Source organism: Panthera leo, chromosome F2 (genome assembly GCF_018350215.1).
Source record: "Panthera leo isolate Ple1 chromosome F2, P.leo_Ple1_pat1.1, whole genome shotgun sequence".
Lineage (NCBI taxonomy): Eukaryota > Metazoa > Chordata > Mammalia > Carnivora > Felidae > Panthera > Panthera leo.
Window position 1 is genome coordinate 6,723,533 of NC_056695.1, and position 20,250 is coordinate 6,743,782.

Consider the following 20,250-nt stretch of genomic DNA (forward strand, 5'->3'; position numbering starts at 1 on the left):
CATATTGTTCTTAATCCTTTGTCCATTATTTACTTGCGTTCTTTGACCATATTTAAAACTTACGGTCTTTTTCTACTGAGTCCAATGTCTGAGCTTCTTCAGGGACAGTTTTTGTTAATATTCTTTTATTTTATATGTGAATGGGCTAGAATTTCATGTTTCTTTGCATGCTTTGTTTCCTGTCGAAAACTTGACATATTGAATATTACAGTGTAACTTTGGAAATCAGAGTTGTTGCTGTTTGTTGAGGGTTACAGTTTTTGTTGTTGTTTAGTTGTTGTGTTTGATTTAGTGACTTTTCTAAACTCTTTTCAGTAAAGACTAAATTCATTATCATGTGTGGTCACTAAGTCTGTTAGCTTACTCTCCACCTAGTGATTTAACAGTGATTTCCTTCAATGCCTAGAGACAAAACAACAACAACTCCCAGTGTTTGCATCTGGACTCTGTGTGTGTTGGGCATGCTTTTAACATTCAGTTGGGCAACTTACAACTTTGCCTTTATTTTCACATCTTGCTTTCCCAGGGCATCAAGATCAGCCAGAGATGAGAGCTTAGAGCATTCTCAGGTATTTTTAAGCATGCATCTGCCCATATGTGCACATGGCCTCCTACATTTCCAAGAATCGTGGAATCTTTCCAAGCTTTTATTCCCCAGGACATCTCATTCATTCCCTAGCTTTTTCTTCCCAGGCTTTTCAGTGTATCTATTTTTTGCCCCAACTTATATCCTTTTCCCCAGGTGTTAGCGGCTGGTTCATTTGCATTTAAATATTTTTTGAGCAACATCCTCCACATAGCTATTTCCCCAATCTGAGAGAGTTCTGACTTAGGGAAGGAAGGAAGGAAGGAAGGAAGGAAGGAAGGGAAAAGGCCTTTATGTTAGTCCTTCAAGGAGTCACCTAAGAGTCAATCACAATTTTTTGGAAACAAAATCTGGTTTGCTTTCTCCGAAATCTGGAATTCACATTGGGAGTGTGGACTTCCATCTTCAAGACCTGGGAGTGGGGCATTAAGCAAGGGTAAGTTAAAATGATGCAAAACTTTCTTACCGGTTTCAGCCAACTTTTTTTTCTTTTCTAATTTTTTTTAATGTTTATTTATTTTTGAGAGAGAGAGAGAGAGAGAGAGAGAGAGAGCACATGTGGGGGAGGGGCACAGAGAGAGAGGGAGACAGAGAATCCGAAGCAGGCTCCAGGCTCCGAGCTGTCGGCACAGAGCCCGATGCAGGGCTCAAACCCACAAACTGCTAAATCACGACCTGAGCTGAAACGAAGAGTCGGTTGTTTAACCGACTTAGCCACTCAGGCACCCCAACTTTTTCTTAAGTATTCACTTGGTTGGGGGAGCCTAGGTGGCTCAGTCAGTTAAGCTTCCAACTTTGACTCAGGTCATGATCTCACGGTTCATGTGTTCGAGCTGCACGTCAGGCTCTGCGCTGACAGCTCAGAATCTGAAGCCTGCTTCAGATTTTGTGTCTCCCCTCTCTCTGCCCCTCCCCCATTTGTACTTTGTTTCTCTCTGTCTCTCAAAAATAAATAAACGTTGGGGCACCTAGGTGGCTCAGTTTGTTAAGTGTCCAACTCTTGATTTCAGCTCGGGTCATGATATCACTGTTGTGAGTTCAAGCCCCACATGTGGCTTTGTACTGACAGTGTGGAGCCTGCCTGGGATCCTTTCTCTCTCCCTGTCTCTCTGCCCTTCCCCTGCTCTCTCTCTCTCTCTCTCTCTCTCAAAAATAAGTAAACTTTTAATAAATAAACAAATTAACATTAAAAAAAGTATTCACTTGGTTATTATAAACCTTTGACTATTTTCCAGAGTTCCATAAAGCTTATTCTGACAATTTTTGCCACTTTTTTGGGTATTTCTGTGGAGGCACAGGACTTAGGAATTCTCTGCCCACCTCTTTCACTGATGTCACCATCATTTTTGTTTTGCCTACTTTAAGACCATATTGGGTACATACATGCTAAAGATTAGCATATTTCCTGGAGAATTACCGCTCTTATCCTGACGTAGTAATCATTTTTATCCCCAATAATACCCTTTGCATTACTGTCTGTTTTTAAAAACAGCTTGGTCAAGCAAATAAACAAAAATAAAAACAGCTTTGTTTATTCTGGTCTTTCACATAAAAGAAATCAAATAAGATGAAGTCATTTGTAACGGGTGTCTTTCACTCAGCATTATAGTTTCAGGATTCATCCATGTCATAACATTCGTCTTTATTGCTGAATACTTTTGTATTGTAAGGATGCCCCATTTTCTTTATCCATTCATCAGTTATGCACATTTAGGTTCTTTCCACATTTTGGCTATTATGAATAATAATGCTGTGAATATCCATGTACAAGTCTTCGTGGAACATGTGTTCGTTGCCTTAAAATGTATTTTCCATCACACTAATTTAGGATAAGCCAACCTAGTTTTTGGCAATATTTGCTTCTTACATTTTCCCATCCCTTTACTTTCAATCTTTCTGTAATTAAATAGAATCGTTTGTGATTAAAATACAGCTTCGTCTCATTCTTTTGCCCAATCTCATAACTTCTGTCATTTTACTGGCAAATTTAGTCTATTCACAATCGTAGGTACTATTATTTTTGGATTTGTATCTATCATATCATGAAACTTCCTGTTCTACATTTTGTCTTTCCTCCTTTCTTATCTTTTACATCAAGCTTTATTTCCTCCTAATCCCCACTACTTTGGAACTTACATACATTTGTTTGTTTGTTTGTTTGTTTGCTTTAATTGCTTTACATTGTGAGTATTTAATCTAAAGGGAATGAATGTTTCTTATCTATTCTCAGAAAATAAAAGAACCACAGAATATTTCAACTTCTATCATCCCTCCCATTATACATTAAAAAAACAAACTTACTTTGGGCACCTGGGTGACTCAGTCAGTTGAGCATCCGACTCTTGATTTTGGCTCAGGTCATGATCCCAGGGTTGTGGGATAGAGTCTCTCTCTCTTGAGATTCTCTCTCTCTCTCTCTCTCTCTCTCTCCCTCCCTCTGCCCCTCTCCCTCACTCTCTAAAATAAAATAAAATTAGGGGCGCCTAATTGGCTCAGTCGGTTAAGCGATCATATTGTTCATGAGTTCCAGCCCTGTATCCGGCTCTGCATAAACAGTGTGGAGCTTGCTTGGGATTCTCTCTCTCTCTCTCTCTCTCTCTCTCTCTCTCTCTGTGCCCTTCCCCTGCTTGCTCTGTCTCTCTCTCAAAATAAATAAACATTAACATTTTTTTTAATTAAAAAAAACTTTCGAAACATTCACAGATTGAAAAGAAATTGTAAAGATAGTACAGAGAGGTCCTATGTACGCTTCACCAAATTTCCCCAATGGTTAATCTTTCATAATTATAATACAATATCAAAACCCAGAAATTGACACTTATGTGCACAGTCGTTTATCACATGTATTAATTCGTGTAACTACCACCACAATCAAGATACAGAGTATTCCATCACCACCAAGATCTCATTCATGATATCCCTTTTTAGTCATACCCATTACTTTCCCCCAAACATCTCTAACCCCCAGCAGCCACTAATCTGTTTTCCATTTCTACACTTTTGTCATTTTGACAAAGTTATATAAAATCCTACAAGATATGACCTTTGGAGATGAGCTGTTTTTTGCCATTCAGATCAATCAGAGTTGTTGTGTACATCAGTAATTCATTCCTTTTTATTGGCAAGCAGTATTCAATGGTATGGATGTACCATAATTTTGTTTGTTTCTACTTTTTGACTTGAATAAAATTTCTATAAATAATCATGTACAGGTTTTTGTGTGGACATAAGCTTTCCTTTCTCTGGCATAAATGCCCAAGATTATAATTGCTCGGTCTGTTTTATTTGGATTTTAAAGAAACTACCTAACTTTCCAAGTGGCTATGATATTTTATATTCCAACCAGCCACATATGAGAGATCTGAGTTCTCTGCATCCTCTTTGGCACTTGGCATTGTCATTATTTCTTTTCAGTTTATTTATTTATTTTGATAGAGAGTGCAGGAGTGGCAGAGAGAGAGAGAGAGAGAGAGAGAGAGAGAGAGAGAGAGAATCCTAAGCAGGCTCCGCACTGTCAGTGCAGAGCCCAATGTGGGTCTTGAACTCACAAACTGAGTTTATTACCTGAGCTGAAACCAAGAGTTGGATGCTTAACCGACAGAGACACCCAGGCGCCCTGGGCATTGTCATTTTTTTATTTTAGCAGTTCTAATAGGTATATGAAAATAATCTTATTGTGGTTTTAATTTTCCATTTCCTTAATGGTTTAGTAAAATGTTGAATATATTTTCATGAGCCTATTTGACATCCATGTAGCCCCTTCAATAAAATATGTCTTTGTGAATTTTGCTTTTCTTCTTCTTCTTCTTCTTCTTCTTCTTCTTCTTCTTCTTCTTCTTCTTTACTGTTGTGTTTTGAGAATTCTTTATATATTCTAGAAACTGGGCATGTGGATATGTGGTTTGGAGATATTTTCTCCCAGTCTTAGCTTGTCTTTTTATCTTCTTAACAGGAGCTTCGAAAGAGCAAAAACGTTTTAAATTTTGATGAAGTCCAATTAAATTTTTTTCTTTTAAGGATTTTACTTTGGTGTCTTATTTAGAAACGCTTCAAGCCCTACGTCCCAAGATTTTCTCCTGTGTTTTTTTCTATAATTTTTAGTTTCATATTTGACATTTTTAAAAATGTTTATTTATTTTTGAGACAGAGACAGAGCATGAGTTGGGGAGGGGCAGAGAGAGAAGGAGACACAGAATCGGAAACAGGCTCCAGGCTCTGAGCTGTCAGCACAGAGCCCGACGCGGGACTCCAACTCCCGAACCGCGAGATCATGACCTGAGCCCACTGAGGCACTCAGGCGCCCCCATATTTGACATTTAAATCCATGATTCATTATACAGAGTTCACTTCTGTATAAGGTTCACTTTTCTGGCTAGTTGATATCCAACTGCTCCCGCACCATTTGTTAAAAGACCACCATCCCTCTATTGCATTACTTTTGTACCTTGGTCAAAATTCACTTGGCTGCTCTTGCGGGGGGCTATTTCTGCTTTATTTTGTTCAGTTCATCTTGTGTCTATCTCTCTGCCAATACCACCTAGTTTCGATCTGTTACTATATAATAAGTCTCAAAATCTGGTAGATTTCTCCCAGTTTTTCAATATTGTTTAAGCTATTCTAGTTCCTTTGCCTTTCCATCCACATAAAAAAATTTCTTTAATGTTTTATTTATTTTTGAGACAGAGAGAGAGTGTGAGCAGGGGAGGGGCAGAGAGAGAGCAAGACACAGAATCCAAGCAGGCTCCAGGCTCTGAGCTGTCAGCACAGAGCCCGTCGGGGGGCTGGAACTCACAGACCGCGAGATCATGACCTGGGCGGAAGTCAGCCGCTCAACCGACTGAGCCACCCAGGCGCCCCTCCGTATACATCTTAGAATAATCTTGTGTATAGCAACAACAATCTTGCTGAGTTTCTGATAGAAATTGCGTTGAACTTTCTATCAATTTGGAGAGAATTAACATCGTCACTATGTTGAATCCCCTGATCCGTAACGTGATATAGATTCCCATTTATTTAGATCTGCTTTGAGGTCTTTCATCAGCCTGCTGTAGTTTTCAGCCTCCAAATCCTGTACATGATTTGTTAAATTGACGCTGAAGTATTCCTTTTTTCTTCTGAGGAATTGGAAATATTGCTGGTGTATAAAGTACCATTTTATAATACTTTTGCATATACTTTTTATCTCGTGTTTCAGCTCCCAAATTAGGATTAGTTTTCTGCAATCAGTTCAAAAGTTTATACTTTGTTCCCCATTGCTTGTAGCTCTCCTTTCCTCGTCATCCGTTTTCCTTCCTCTGAAAGAACATCTTTTAAAGGTTCTGTCACTAAGCTCTTCCTTCTAAACTTTCTACGTATTTTAAGATGGTTTTCTTTTGCCCTTGCTCTTAAATGAGTTTACTTATGTAGAAAGTTCCAAACCGCCATTTTCTCTCCAACTTTGATATTATTCCATTATTCTGACCTCTAGCATTGTTTTTCTTTTTTTTTTTTAATTTTTTTTTTAACATTTATTTATTTTTGAGACAGAGAGAGACAGAGCATGAACGGGGGAGGGGCAGAGAGAGAGGGAGACACAGAACTGGAAGCAGGCTCCAGGCTCTGAGCCATCAGCCCAGAGCCTGACGCGGGGCTCGAACTCACAGTCCGTGAGATCATGACCTGAGCTGAAGTCGGACGCTCAACTGACTGAGCCACCCAGGCGCCCCTCTAGCATTGTTTTTCTTAAGTGTACTGTATATGGACAGTCTGAATAGGCTCTTCCTAATTGCCACGATGATCTTTCTCTTTGGTGTTCAGTTGTGTTTCCACCATGAAATGCCTCATTAGGGATTTAGTTTAAACCTGTTGGTAACTCATTTTGCTTTCTAAAATTTTTCTTTAATGTTTATTTTTGGAAGAGAGAGACAGAGTGTTAGTGAGGGAGGAGCAGAGAGAGAGGGAGAATCTGAAGCAGGCTCCAGGCTCCGAGCTGTCAGTGCAAAGCCTGACACGGGGCTCGAACTCACTAACCGTGAGATCATGACCTGAGCCAAAGGCAGAGGTGTAATCGACTGAGCCAACCAGGCGCCCCTAGCTGGGCTTTTTAATTCCACATTGGGTTGTTTCAAATATTTTATTGTCACAAATGCTTCTCACTTGATATATTTTTCACTCGAATGGCTGTTTTTTGTTTCTATAAATTTTCTGGTACTGTCTTTACACTTGTTTATTCTGATTAACACTCTCAACACTCTCCATTCTATTTCTTGAAGAGTCTAATGATCTTTTTCTCTTTTGTGCCACTTGTATTCATTTGTGGCAGGTAGACTGTTCCCTCCTATGGTTTGTACTTTGGGGAAGAAAGTTGAGCTCACTTTTGGCAGACAATTTATGCAGCCTTCATTGAGGATGTCACTCTCCATAAAGAATTTGTTTCTTCCAGGGGCACCTGGGTGGCTCAGTCGGTTGAGCGTCTGACTTCAGCTCGGGTCATGATCTCACGGTTGGTGGGTTCGAACCCTGCGTCCGGCTCTGTGCTGACAGCTCAAAGCCTGGAGCCTGCTTCGGAGTCTGTGTGTCTCCCTCTCTCTCTGCTCCTCCCCCACTCACACTCTGTCTCTCTCTCTCTGCCTCTTGAAAATAAATGTTAAAAAAAAAAAAATTAAAGAAAAAAATGTTTCTTCCAGGTGCTTGAGGGGCAGTCAATCCAAGGAGATGCTTGACGCATTAACTTATGAGCTTATGTGTTTCCAGGCCACATACATAGTATTAATTCAAGATCCAAATATATATGAATACAAGCTTCCAGCTAAACAATTTCAAGGGAAGAGCTCCCTCCTCTCCCAGTCCAGAGCCCAGGCCAAAATAAGACAAGCTTCCCCCGTCCCTTCCTGAGGGGTCAGATTGTTTTTCCAGTCTACTTTGTGGCAAAGATTGTAGCTCTTAAAAGGGTCCTGGCTGTGTAATGGTGAGTTATTTTCTGAGCCCCAAAGTCAGGTGTACCATGTGGGTTTTCCGTTTCCTTTTCAGTTCTCCCTGGGCACTGGGGATTGTAATTTCTTTATGGTAGGCTGGGGTTTACCATCATTTTGTTTTTTGTGTTCTTTGGCAATTCTAGGTGTTCTGAATTGTATGGAAGAAGTTGTTTTGTTTACAGCGTTTTTTTAGGTAGGCTTTACACCCAGCGTAGAGCCTAACATGGGGCTTGAACTCACGACCGAGATCAAGACCTGAGCTAAGATCAAGAGTTGAACACTTAATCGAACAAGACACCCAGGTGCCCGTTTACAGCGTTTAAATGAAATCCTGGGGGCGCATACAGCAACGTAGCAGACCATGGAGTCAGGCACAGCATTCTGAATCCTGCTTATCACACATAATAGCTCTGTAACTATAGGGAACAGTCCATCCTTCTAGCTATCAGTTTCTCCTATAAAGGTAAGGTTGATGTGAGGATTACATTAATAAAGGCTATAAAACACTATTATAGTGTCTAGACTATCTCAAGTACTTAACAAATTACACTTTCACCTAAAAAAATGTTTTTGTTTTTGAGAGCGAGCGAGCGAGAGAGCAAGCAGGGGAAGGACACAGAGAGGGAGACACAGAAACCAAAGCAGGCTCCAAGCTGTCAGCAGAGCCTGATGCGGGGCTTGAACCCACGAACTGTGAAATCATGACCTGATCTGAAGTAGGACACAACCGACTGAGCCACCCAGGCGCCCCTACATCTTCACTTTTTAGTAATTTTTACAAAATAAAATGGTATGTTGTTAGGAGTGCAGACGTAGGTCATGTTTCTACTTTTACCTTTTTTTAAAAATTAAACTTGGGGCACCTGGGTGGCAGAGCGGGTTAAGCATCGGACTTCAGCTCAGTTCATGATCTCATGGTTTCATGAGTTCGAGCCCTGCATCAGGCTCTGTGCTGATAGCTCAGAGCCTGGAGCTTGCTTCAGATTCTGTCTCTCCCTCTCTCTCTGCCCCTTCCCTGCTCGTGCTTGCTCTCTCTCAAAAAAAAATTTTTTTGAATTAAAAAAATAAAAGTAGCAATAAGACTGATTCCAACAGTAGACAAATTTCCCAATTATTTATATATACATAAGGCACCGCTATTATCTGTCAATAGAGAGTAATAATACCACACTCTGACCACATCTGTGAACACAATAGTTTAAAAAGGATGATGAAATAAAGATTATCACATGAAATAAGGCACAGCTGTGAAGTCTCAAAGAGTTGAGGTTGCACACAATGTTTTGGTCCAGAACCCACCTACCCATCGGGGTTGTCCAAAAATAGAACAAGCTGCTTCACCAAAAGGGTACTGGTCGTTTTTAAGTATTCAAAAGCAGAAAATGAAGGACCGCTTAAGAGCCACAACAGAAAGGATTCCTTTATTGGGACATGCTAGAAGTTAATGGTGAGATAAAAGGAGAAAAAACTATTCGGATAACCGTCTCATGACACTAATTTAAAAATACCATGCATACTGCAAATAAGGAAGAGACTGGCAAACCCCAAACCGAACTTCTTAAGTAGGTTAAAAACACTGAAAACCAAACTTCAGAATTTTTTTTAGGTCATTAAAATTGAGGGATGCCTGGATGGTTTGGTCGATTAAAAACATTTGACTCTTAATTTCGGCTCAGCTCACAATCTCAGGTTGTGAGATTGAGCAAGGAATCTGCTTGAGATTTTCTCTCTCCTTTGCTCTCTGCCCCTCCATTTGCTCTCTCTCTCGACAAACAACAAAAGTCTTAAAAAAAAACTGAGTAACAAGAGAAGCTTTTCTCATGCCTAATTCCATTCCAGGCTAACCATACCATCATTAAAAATTCTCTTCTGAATATATGTTCTTATGATTACATGGTCATTTTCCCCCTCTTCAGTACAGACGGCCACTTGAAGGTAAATCCAAATATTAAACACAGTATTTGAAAAAGGAGTCACAGAAAAGTCAGAATTAAATTTTATTTCACATTGGTAGAAACCATGAAAAAGATTTACATCGTCCCACATAACAGCACATTTCAACAGAATATGTCTTGCCATAAATTAGATCTTGTTGATTTATGTAACTGAAACAACAATTTATATTCTTCAAGGTAAAGCAAAATGACTTAGTAAATGATTGTTTAAAAATTTTAAATGCAGACATAAACATATGGCTTCATTATTAACATTCTGTACAATCCATTACTAAATTATTTCCATTATCAATTAGCACCCATTTATAAAGATGCATCCCTAACACTGTTTTAGTCAGTTGGAATACAGCAGAAAAATTAATAACAGATCAGAAATATCAAGTGTACATTTTTGCTACATATTAAACTGTGATAACTACACCATACGTATTGAGTTGTGATTCATTGTCACCCATACATGTTTTCAAATAATTTTTACCAATAATCTGAAAAATTCAACTATGTAAAATCAAATTAAAAAAAAACAAACATCTGACTAAAGTGAAGTCTTCAAATAAGTCCATTGGCAGATAAAACTAAAGCAAATTTTTCTAATGGATTGTTCATTTCCTACAGTAGTTGGTTTCAAACATATGTACTAAACAAACTAAAACTATGCTACGAAGAGAATCATCTTAGAGCAAATCATCTTAGAAATTACAGTTTTTAAAATCTGTCTTAAATATTCGAGAACATACTAGAATATGACATAATTACCCTTCCATTAATTACAGAAAAATACAACCACAGAATTATTCCAATTATCTAGACTGAAGATTCTAATAACTATATCGGTCTAACTTTGGACTAAGTAAGGTATAGTTTAAGAAGTAAGTAGTGTAGGAAGTTTAAAGTGATGTCAGGTGTCTCTATGTAAGTGTAAATACATTTAAAATACCATCAAATCTGTGATCCAGAATGTCAAATTACAGCATGTATTGGCAGGAGAGGTCTACAGCAAGGAGCCAATATTTGGTCTTTTATGAAGGATAAAAAAGAAAACACCTTTCTGGAGAGGAAAAAAAACCTTAAATAGAAATGGTATCAGGGAAAGTAAAGCCTGGTCCCCAAAATAAAAGGGCCATTAACTGGAGAGAGCAATATTACTCTTTACTGACACTCAGAAGCATTACTCCCCTTATTGGGAATAATGCAGTAACACCTCGCTCTCATTATGTAGTGCAATCATTAAGTATGTAAGGAACACATATATAAAAATACAGATAATGCATGGTGTCTACATTTTGGAGTAAGTCCGCAGACTAAGTCACAAGATGCACAAATAATTCATATCCTAACTGTTCCTTTATACCTGAACAAATTCTCATTAAACATACTGATAATTTTCAAATGATGTAATAAAAAATCTGGTTACAGTATTTTATTATTTTGCTGAATTACATTTGGGAAAAAGTCAGCTGCTTCACCTATTTTAATACTAGTATATTCTGAATCATACAAATACATGTATAGAAACTTAAAAGACCATTATTTCCCACAAGGGGATATTATTACGTAGTCTGTGTTATCGGTGCGTATTTGCAAAACATTTTAACACTGCAAACTTCCGAAGTTTCAAGATTGGGCACAGGAAAAGGTTTCTACACTACTACAACGATGCTGGTGTGTACTTCGACACAAGGCCTCTTAGTGACGTCAATCAATTGGAGGTAGAAGTTTATCAATGAATTGCTTGATATCCATCATTTCCTGTTTGGAATAAAGTGATTTAACAAGCTGTTACAAAATCAGAAATTAAATCCCCACTAAAATACCACCAAATAAATCTGCAGTGTGCCTAGGTAAGGCGAAACCACATTTTCACTACTTCTATTAAATGAAAAGTTGTAACAGAGAAATGAGGCTACGATAGAAATTTCAGAACATTTCCCGTGACTATGATTATTATTGTACGTTCAAATGATAGTTCCCAACTATTTTGAGGTCCCATGAAAATGGTCTGCACTTTGCTCTACTTGAACAAAACACTGGGGCTGAGTGCGGACAAAGGGCCTTAGGAGTGACAACACCTATCCCGAGAAGTATCAGTAAGGATACAATTACTGTCAACTAAGCTTGGGTGGAAAAACCTAGCTTTTAGCCTTCCCTCATTAGAATGAAATGCTAAATCCATAGCATAAAATATTTTGTGCCTTTTATCTCTTTTCACTGTCTGCTCCTAATCATTCAGTCCAGTGTTCTCCAATGTGATTGCAAAGAATCATCAGCTTTTATTTTACTTTTTTTTTCCTTTGTATGTAAGCTCTATGCCTGACATGAGCCTTGAACTCACAACTCCAAGATCAAGAGTCACATGCTTGGGGCACCTGGCTGGCTAGTCGGTAGAGCATGAGACTCTTAATCTTGCGGTTTTGAGTTCAAGCTCCTCACTGGGTGTAGAGATTACTTAAATAAAATCTTAGAAGAGTCACATGCTCTACCAACTGAACCAGCCAGGTGCCCCAATAGAGCTTTTTTTTTTTAACGTTTATTTATTTTTGAGACGGAGAGAGACAGAGCATGAACGGGAGAGGGTCAGAGAGAGAGGGAGACACAGAATCTGAAACAGGCTCCAGGCTCTGAGCTGTCAGCACAGAGCCCGATGCAGGGCTCGAACCCACGGACCACGAGATCATGACCTGAGCCGAAGTCGGACGCCCAACCGACTGAGCCACCCAGGTGCCCCTAGAGCTTTTATTTTAAAAACACATCTATACAAACACAGATACCTGAGTTTACTTGCTAACCCCCAATGTGCTGAATCAGAAATGCAGAGTTTGATTGGTGGCTCAGTCGGTCAGGCATCCGACTTCAGCTCAGGTCATGATCTCATGGTCTGTGGGTTGGAGCCCCGTGCTGGGCTCTGTGCTGACAGCTCAGAGCCTGCCTGGAGACTGCTTGGGATTTGGTGTCTTCCTCTCTCTCTGCCCCTCCCCTGTTTGCGCTCTCTCAAAAATAAATAAAGGTAAAAAAAAAAAAAAAAAAAAAGAAATGCAGAGTTTGAAGTTCTGGTGTCTGCATTTCTATTAGGCTCCAGGGTATTTGTAATGTAAAGCCTACTTTGAAAAACACTGCTCTAAATGTGGATGGAACTGGAAAGTGTGATGCTAAGTGAAATAAGTCAGGCAGAGAAAGACAGATACCATATGTTTTCACTCTTATGTGGATCCTGAGAAACTTAACAGAAGACCATGGGGGAGGGGAAGGGGAAAAAAGAGAGAGGGAGGGAGGCAAACCATAAGAGACCCTTAAAAACTGAGAATAAACTGAGAGTTGAAGGGGGGTGGAGGGAGGGGAAAGTGGGTGATGGGCATCGAGGAGGGCACCTGTTGGGATGAGCACTGGGTGTTGTATGGAAACCAATTTGCCAATAAATTTCATATTGAAAAAAAAAAAAAAAGAAAAAAGAAAGAAAACCACTGCTCTAGACCCTCAGTCCCTCCTGGATCCTGAGTGTCAGCCCACCTGCTTTCTGGATTCAAAACTTGCTGACAGTTTCAACTATGTTCTCAGTAACACCCTAGGATCCTAGGCCCCCTTGTCTTTCTGGATAAATCACATTAATATCTGTTTTCTCTGCCCCTAAAGCAAATGATTCAGACCCACTCAGTGGTTGCAAAGCTAAGTTGGACCACCTTAACGCTTGGTAATCAGTTTTTATTCTAGACCTTTTCAAGCCTCCAAACCAATGCAGGCCTCCTTCACTCTTACCAAGTGACCATATCTCCCACTTTACTGAAAAGACAAAGAAGATCTCAAGTGAGCTCTCAACTATTACCCACCTCAACAATCCTTGTTTATATTCATCCATCCTATTCCAGATTCTTAAGTGAGGTTCTCCTCTTTGAAGGCAAGCACTACCCATTTTAGGACTTTAAACTACATTATTATTTGATCTCCCTAAGATTCTCCCATTAGATTATTATCTTCTCTTCACTTCATTTTCTCTCTCCTTCTTCCCCACCCATGGGAGTCTTTTTCTCCCATTCACTAAAGAGCCTTCCTACTCTTTCCTCCTTTCACAAAAACCTTTTTAATAAAGGTCCTTATCCCTATCTAGTTCACTCAATCCACTGCAGGCTCCATTTCCAAGCATCCAAGGTCACAGATGGCTTACTATGGGATAGTTTCTTCCTGGCCTGTTTTTCCTTAATTGTTCTCTGAATCATGGGACACTCTTCCCTTCCACTCTGAAATTCTTTTTTTCCTTAAATAATTTAACCAATTAAAAAAAAAAGTTTGCGCACGTATGTACGTATACATGTATGCAATCTCTACACGCAGCTTGGGGCTCAAGCTCAAAACCAGTATCAAGAGTCGCAACACACTCTTCTGACTGAGCCAGCCAGGCACCCAACCGCTCTGAAACTCTCTCCTCTCGTACTCTCATTCAACACCTAACTCCTTTCTAATCCTACCCCCCTCAAACAAGTTCTACCCCTCAGCTTTTTTCCTGATATTTCCCCATGGTAATTCTTCAGTGATCAATAATGCTGGCCATTATTCTAAATCTCTATTACGGGCCTGAGCTCCAGACAAGTATTCCAACATCCCATTTTGCTACGATGGGGGTACATCAATCTCAGTACGTTCACTAAACTCAATCATTATTATCGTCCCCTCCGTTACCCTAAAACTCTTCCTTATACCTACTTTATGAGGACACCCAGCTTTTCATAAGACTATGGCCCAACTGGTCAGCTTGCTTTCCCTACCCCACAGTCCTTTCTCTGTACACCTGCTATCCAAATCCTACCCATTCTTTCAAATCCAGCTTTTCCTTCATGATCTCTGTACCTCCCAAAACAAAAGGAATCTCAGCTTTTCTCAGTTTTCTAGAAAGCTTTTAAAAACTTCTAATATAACACGTATCACATTCTGCTTTCTACACATTTGGATATATACCCTTCTCCCCTATTAAATTTTAATTAATTTAGCTTAAATTGCAATAAAAAGGACTGTTTTTTTGTCTTTGAATTATGCACAAAACTTGCATGTAATGGGAAAAACAGTGAATATCTGCTGAATCAAATTGAAGAAACTCTAAGTCCTCACCTATGATTCAATGTGAATTCATTAATTAACTCCTTTAAATACCCAAGGAATCAAATGCTACTTAAATTAAAAACATCACAGGGAAAAGTGGTAAATATGTCTCTGCTTCCAAACAGTTACCTGCTGACATGAGCTGTGCATCATGCCTTGGTAGGTTTTGAAGGTTACATTGGCTGGGTTTACTAACATTTTTAGCTTTTCAGAAGTAAGAGAAGCAATCATTAGGGGAACTAAAGAGTCGCAATCTCCATGGCACTGAAGAATAGCAATATCTCTATTAACGCCACTGATAGGACCCTGCAAAAAAAACCCAAAAAAACCAGTATCATTTATTCAAATGTATAGAGCATTACGCCAGGCATTTACAACTGCAGATAGATATGCACGTACATATGTTATTACTTACATCACAGGTTCTATTTGGCCACGGGAATAAAATTCCTTCCATCCCTATGCTCCCCACAACTCTTTATTTAAACTTTTACAGGACAGGACAAGTGGGTGATGGGCACTGAGGAGGGCACCTGTTGGGACGAGCACTGGGTGTTGTATGGAAACCAATTTGACAATAAATTTCATATAAAAAATAAATTTAAAAAAATAAACTTTTACAGGACACATGATTATCCTGTCTTGTATTATTATTTTGCCAACGAACTGGTTCCTTGAAGCAGACTGTATCTTAATTATTCTTTATTATGTTCAGTGTCTTGACAGGAGAGGTACACTTTAGCTGGATCTTATTTAATTGATTTAAATAAGACAGTTAATCAGCAGCACTTACTACGTGTAAGACACCAAACAAACGCTATATAATGATAAAAAAAAATCCTAGATTTAAAGATGAATCTGAAAATAAATGTCCACACCTCCCATGTGTGTTACATACTGCTTTACACTATAGAGTACTTAGAAATTATATTCTATGGTAAAATTCTGCTAGCAAGCAATAAGAATATTGAACACTTAAAAATGTTATTTCTATGTGTAAAAAATTCCCCTTTTAGAAGTATCTTAAAATGTATCAAATACTTCAAATAGAAGATTTATGACAAAAGGACTTCTTTTTTACCCCATTCTATGCAATCTACAGTAAAGACAGTATATAGTATACAGATCACAAAAGTCTAGGAAAATCCTTTTTAAAAAAGGATGATTGATGTAAACTACGGGCTTTAGGTAATAATATTATGTGTCAGCGTAGGTTTGCTGATTATCAAAGATGCACCACCACGCTGCGGGGTGTTCACAAGCTGTGCACGTATGGGGACAGGGGACATGTGGGAACTCTGTGTGCTTTCTGCTCAGTTTTGCTGTGAACCTTAGCTGCTCTAAAAATATACAGTTTATTAATTAAAAAAAAAAAAAATGACCCTCTCACAACGTTATCTGCCTTAACTCAGTAATCTTATGCTGCAAGTTTCAATCAGGCTACCTGTGGAAATGAAGCCCGTAGTGGAAGCCAGCAACTGAGGGCAGTGACTCCCGCCAGTTTCTGCTGTGTGGTAAGAGCAGTGTATAAAGATAAAGCTCCTCCCTGGAAAGACAACAGAGAAAGTCAATGGAACACATGCTCTGCTAACAGCAACTTGATTTCTTGTTATTAATAATGTCCATTAAAGAAAAAATCAACCTGGGTGACTGATGTCAAGTCAGCTCAGACAAGCTACTAGAAACACAAACACCCCACTCCACCATGGCCTAAAGGATAAGATTCTCTACATTGAAGATCACTGAGAACACAGGGACCACCCAATCAGTTGAGAAAGAGTTAAGAGTATATTTGCACTTACAGATGCCTTAGGAATATTCTAAACTTAGTTACTTATTTTCTTCTCTGAAAAGTCTTAGGTATAAAATCCAATCTAGTCGTAACTTGGTACTCTTTTCTAAAAAATTCAAGACAATAAGGACCCTGTAGCAGATACCTTTAGAGTATCCACCCCAGCTTAAATACCCTGCACTCTGGGAACTGTATTCCCGTTAGTCACCTGGATGCCATGTCACTCTGACCATCCCCACGGGTCACCGGGGCCCATGAGAACATGAGATTCCAGCTCATCCGAGACAGTCAAGTTCTTTTTCTCCAGATTTTGAAACTGGAACTCAGGGACTGTGAGTCTGTCTCTGTGCAGCTGGGATGGTAACACGTAAACTCAAGAACTGGCAAAGTTATAGGCTGCGACGGCAGAAAAAGCCAACTCTAGATGAACAGGCAAAGGAAGCAGATGGGCAGAGAAACAAGGAAGATGGAGAGAAAGTCATGACGGCTCTCCGAGTCTTAGATATTTCCTGAGGCCTTGCTTCATTCTCATCCTTGGTTTCCTTGACATGACCCCACGGACTCATAACTTGCTCTTTCTGGCTTACGGTACTAGGAGTTGCTTTCTGTAATCGATGAATCCCAACCACATAGCCTCCTATGTTAGCTTCCTACTCGAATCAAGCATTCATTTCTATACCTATATTTATGGCACAATGTGTATTACAATGGACATTATCTTGAACTTCAATAAATACCAAATCAGTAACATCTTTTTTACCATATTGAATCAACACACTGTCTACTAGATTTTAACTTCTAAATAATTCCGTAATTAATTCCATAATTCTAACATTGCCCAAATTCAGGTATTCAGTCTGAACACTAAGTTGTTGATTTAGAAGATTCACAGATTAGAAGCTACAGCAATGTGGGGATAGGTGAAATAAAGACATAAGGTCAATATGAGGTAACTACGTCTGCAGAAAAAGTATAGAAGGTAGGAGAAAAAGTATAGAAAGAAGAAGATACCAAAAATAAACATCACATATTTAAATCTAAAATCTATTTTACAAGATGAAAAGAAGAAAGATGACAGAGTGACGTCACCAAGATGGGACACAGGTCATTCCTAACTTTGCTCCCTCTTACAAGAACTAACATCTAATCATGGACAGGGCACCACTGAGAGAATCCTAGCACACGGAGGGGAGGCGGAGGCACCCCTGTCCCACAGAGACAAAGACAGACCACACTGGAAGGGAAGAGAAGTGGTTACACGCTGACCAGTGCAGCGCCACCCAGAGTCTCCCCGGAGCCTCCAGTTCCTCCAGTGGGAAGAAAGAACGCAACGGGGACAACCAGCATCCCCCAGCATTGTGGGTCACTTTGTGGGAGCCCCTACTTAGATCTTGTCTCAAGGGGATTGCAGGGGGAGTCTATGGGGCTCAACCACCGGGAATCTGTGACAGAAAGAGAGAAGAAATTCTCCTGTCTTCTAGTGTATTGTTCCTATCAGTAGTCTCCTCCTAGGAGAGGGGAGTTATACCTGTGTTTAAATTAGAGTTTTGTTTAAAGGGGTACATAGGATCAACTTAGAAACCTAGCTACGTGTGTATTAGTATTTTAAGAAAATACATTCCAAGTTCCTATCAATTTGCCAAATAAATTTATTTTAAAGATATAATTTAGAAGGGAAAGGCAACAGCTGAAGAGAGAAAACTAGAAAAGCAAAAGAGGACACTCTTGTAATTAACTATATGTAATCCATTTGAACTTAATTCAGCATTAACAATAGTGTAACAGATTCTACAACGTCTACTAAAAAAAAAAAAAGACTCCTCCATAGAAAAGGATGGAAACCACAGATTTTCTAGATAAATATACCAATGACATATCACCCAAACTTTACCTTACCTGAGAAAATCCTCCCAAAATAATTCTGTTAGAAGGAATGCCATTCTTCATCTCTTGCTCTATCAAAGCTTTTACTAAAAACAACATAAAATTAAATCACCAACACTTTAAAAGTTAAGCCTGATACCATTTTAAACAGGAGACATTAATTACAGAAAAGCACAAGGTATGTTAAAGGTGAATAATACGTGAAAAACTTGAAGCACTCTATTAAAATATAAAAGGAGGATGTATTTTCATTATAAAACTCATATTTGGCAGGTGTTGCTTAAATAGTTCAATTATTTCCTTTTTTTTTTTCTTTTTTTTAAGATTTTATTCTTAAGTAATCTCTACACCCAATGTGGGGCTTGAACTCAACCCTGAGATCAAGAGTCGCATACTCCGCTCTTTCAACTGAGTCAGTGAGACACCCCTGTCCAATTATTTATGTCATTTGTAAACAAAAGTTCTTTCTCTTACCAATCAATGGATATTCTTTTACCTGCGTCAATTCTGCCCATATACATTCTATATTTCTCTCTCTTCAATGAATCATAGGAATTTGTACCTCAAGTTGCCATTTTAAATCCTAAGAAATGTAGCTTACATGGTTTGTGATTTACAGTGTTTATGAAGTTCATTCTAGGGGTACCTGGGTGGCTCAGTCAGTTAAGCATCTGACTTCAGCTCAGGTCATGATCTCGTGGTGCAGGAGTTTGAGCCCCACATCAGGCGGTCTGCTGTCGGCATGGAGCTTGCTTCAGATCCTCTGTCCCCCTCTCTCTCTGCCCCTCCCCTGCTCGCACTCTCTCTCAAAAATAAACATTTTTGGGGCGCCTGGGTGGCTCAGTCGGTTAAGCGTCCGACTTGGGCTCAGGTCACGATCTCACTGTCCGTGAGTTCCAGCCCCGCGTCGGGCTCTGTGCTGACTGCTCAGAACCTGGAGCCTGTTTCAGATTCTGAGTCTCCCTCTCTCTCTGACCCTCCCCCGTTCATGCTCTGTCTCTCCCTGTCTCAAAAATAAATAAAACGTTTTAAAAAAAAAGTTTTTAATAAATAAATAAATAAATAAATAAATAAATAAATAAATAAAACGTTCATTCTACTAGGGGCACCTGGGTGGTTCAGTCAGTTAAGTGTCCACCTTTTGATTTCGGCTCAGGTCACGATCTCACGGTTCTCAGGTTTGAGCCCCGTGTTGGGCTCCGTGCTCTCAGCAGAGCCTGCTGGGGATTCTCTCTCTTTGCCCCTTCCCTGCTCGCTCTCTCTCTCAAAAGAAATAAACATTAAAAAAAAAAGTTCATTTCTATTATTTTAAAACTCTAATTTTTCTTATAGCCACTAAATGATGTACAAAAAAAAATCAAAGGGTTCTTCTGTTTTGCAGAACACTTTGACACAAATCATTAACTATAAAACTGCTGACTCCTCAAATTTTTCTTTATAATCAGTGCTATGTGTTTTTTTTTTTTTAGTGTTTGTTTATTTTTGAGAGGTAGAAAGAGCACAAGCAGGAGAGGGGCAGAGAGAGGGAGGCACAGAATCCGAAGCAGGCTCCAGGCTCTGAGCCGCCAGCACAGAGCCCGACACGGGGCCTGAACTCACGAACCGCGAGATCATGACCTGAGCTGAAGTCAGATGCTTAACCCACTGAGCCACCCAGGCGCCCCTGTCCTTTCATTTTTTACATATGTGCAAGAGTTTAATTTTTTTACAACAATGTGACATTTTATTTATTTTTTTAAGTTTATGTATTCATTTTGGGAGACAGAGTGCGAGCAGGGGAGGGCAGAGAGAGAGGGAAAGAGAGAATCCTAGGCAGGCTCCACACTGTCAGCACAGAGCCTGACATAGTGCCTGAACTCACGAAACATGAGATTATGACCTGAGGCAAGATCAAGAGTCGGGTGCTCAACTTCCTGAGCCACCCAGGTGCCCCAAGAGTTTCATTTTTTAAGATCAGAATTTCCAATGTCATACTTCCTTTCTATCAAAAAATAA

At 39.4% G+C, this 20,250-nt stretch overlaps 1 protein-coding gene across 3 annotated transcripts in view; it reads right to left on the reverse strand.

Moving 5' to 3' along the window:
- Positions 1 to 10,899: 10,899 nt before the first annotated feature.
- LYPLA1 (lysophospholipase 1) overlaps positions 10,900 to 20,250 on the reverse strand; it is a 29,391-nt gene continuing 20,040 nt past the window's right edge. For all 3 annotated transcript variants that reach the window (XM_042923703.1, XM_042923704.1, XM_042923705.1), the window contains 4 exons: positions 18,268 to 18,341; positions 16,024 to 16,125; positions 14,709 to 14,885; positions 10,900 to 11,243 (listed from right to left, as the gene is read on the reverse strand). In XM_042923703.1, coding sequence (XP_042779637.1) covers positions 11,190 to 11,243; positions 14,709 to 14,885; positions 16,024 to 16,125; positions 18,268 to 18,341 — 407 coding nt within the window. In that variant the 3' untranslated portion in view covers positions 10,900 to 11,189. The remainder of the gene's footprint in view (positions 11,244 to 14,708; positions 14,886 to 16,023; positions 16,126 to 18,267; positions 18,342 to 20,250) is intronic.